The 1,856-nt window shown below is 40.5% G+C and overlaps 1 protein-coding gene across 1 annotated transcript; it reads left to right on the top strand.

Annotated features, from left to right (window-relative positions):
- The first annotated feature begins 201 nt into the window (after positions 1–201).
- LOC125886229 (ecto-ADP-ribosyltransferase 4-like) lies at positions 202–1,515 on the top strand. Its single transcript, XM_049572260.1, has 3 exons — positions 202–247; positions 508–592; positions 669–1,515. Exons 2-3 carry the CDS (start codon positions 527–529, stop codon positions 1,443–1,445), a joined length of 843 nt encoding a protein of 280 aa, XP_049428217.1. The 5' UTR covers positions 202–247; positions 508–526; the 3' UTR covers positions 1,446–1,515.
- The last annotated feature ends 341 nt before the right edge of the window (positions 1,516–1,856 follow it).

The raw sequence follows: 1,856 nt of genomic DNA, 5'->3' as shown, positions 1-1,856 counted from the left end.
GATTTGCTTACAGACATACATAAATTCTTGTCTTAGGCTTTGGTTTAAGGTACAACTGCATTATTCCCAGATGCACAGATCCATATAATTCATTACAATTAAAGACGAAAGAGTTGAGCACAGTCCTCACAGGTCCCGCCCCTGATTGGAATGGCCTGCAGCTGGTGACAGACCAGCAGGAGCTCAGCTCAGCAGATAACCCACTACTCACCAAAGCAGTGCAACAACATGTAAGAACTGAACTGTGGTAAGTGGAAAAAAAAGTCTTCATGTCTTCCCCAGTGTTTAATCTTCGGTTGAAACAAATGTTAAGGACTCCACTTCAAGGCCCATTTCAATCAAATCAAAGTCTTAAATCTTTTTTTTTTTTTGTTACATTTAACATTACTCAGCACGGTTAGCTGAAGCTAGCGGATTCAAATAAGACAGCTGATGACTGAACAATGTATGCAGAAAATGACAAACAAACTGATCGACTGGTACGTTTACTGGTATTTTTGCGGGCAGGTTTCTGTGCTGGTGGAAGATGGCAGTTAGGACATTCTGGGCAGCAGTGTTGATGACATATGGAGTGTCCATGGGAATTGCAAAGGTAGTGTATCAGCTGGGTGTGTGAATACTAGCACCTGTGGGTGAGATACTTATTTTTTATTTTTGTGATATTTCAGACCTCTGCAGAACCTGGGTTGAAAGTTCCACTGGATTTGGCTCTAAACGCTGTTGATGACATGTACACTGGTTGCAAAGACAAGATGGAGTACAGAGTGAAGAAGGAGTACCTGGACAATGAGAAAAACAAAGACAAGAATTTCACCCTGGCCTGGGGCGAAGCAGAAAAATACTACAACAAAAAATGGCATAAAAAGGGAAAGCGACCTTCCACCTCCCTGGGAAAAGAACAGATCCTGGCTATTTATGTTTATACCCTTGACAAACCAAAAGTCTATCTTGATTTCAATGATGCAGTTCGAACCCAGAGATCTCAGTACAGGACCACATTTAGATATCACACTCTTCACTATTTCCTGACTGACGCCCTCCAAACTCTCAACACTCGCAAACCTGAAGAGGAAAGATGTCTCACTGGCTACCGCAGAGTCAACAGCTACTTTAGTCAAAATGTTCTCAACAAGGTGGTTCGCTTTGGCTCTTTTACCTCCAGCTCAATGGGTTGGTACCCCAGCGCTGAAAGATTTGGAGACAAGTCATGCTTTGAGATTTTCACATGCCTGGGGGCAGATGTGTCTCTGTACTCTAAGCTCGGGGAGGCAGAGAGAGAAGTCCTGATTCCACCGTATGAGGTCTTTAAAGTGACAAAGATTAAGAGGAGATCTGATCAGAAGAGTCTTCCATGTGAGGTGGTCTACAAAGTCAAAAGTACAGGAACGAGCCTTTCCAATTTGAATTGTGCTCTGTTCAAGCAGGCTCATACATTTAAAATATAATGTGATGAATCTAAACAGCATCAGATTAGCGATTTTGCATACTTAAAATTCATTTGGATGTTACTGAAATAAAGGCATGATGTCATTTGTACTACTCTGTTGATAGACATGTAGAAAATGCCAGCATTTTTACATTTGAATGACAAACTATAAAAGCCAGATAGTCAGATGTGAAACAGTTAAGGACAGTTCTTGAGACGTCTGTAACTATTAGAAGGCAGCTCTGTTCTGTTGTATCATCCATGTCATCTGGAATAACATGAATCGAATGAATGGGAAAAAAAAGTAAAGTCTTGTGAACCTTTTAAAAATGGAATAAAATACCTTTGTGTTTCAGAAATTGTGCCTGTTCATCTAAACATCTTTTGCATGCATAATTATAATTCACAGAAGTATGCATTCTGCTAGTAA

The sequence above is a fragment of the Epinephelus fuscoguttatus genome, linkage group LG3, assembly GCF_011397635.1.
Source record: "Epinephelus fuscoguttatus linkage group LG3, E.fuscoguttatus.final_Chr_v1".
Lineage (NCBI taxonomy): Eukaryota > Metazoa > Chordata > Actinopteri > Perciformes > Serranidae > Epinephelus > Epinephelus fuscoguttatus.
The sequence above is the reverse complement of the archived record's forward strand: the minus strand, read 5'-3'. Positions and strand labels throughout refer to the sequence as shown.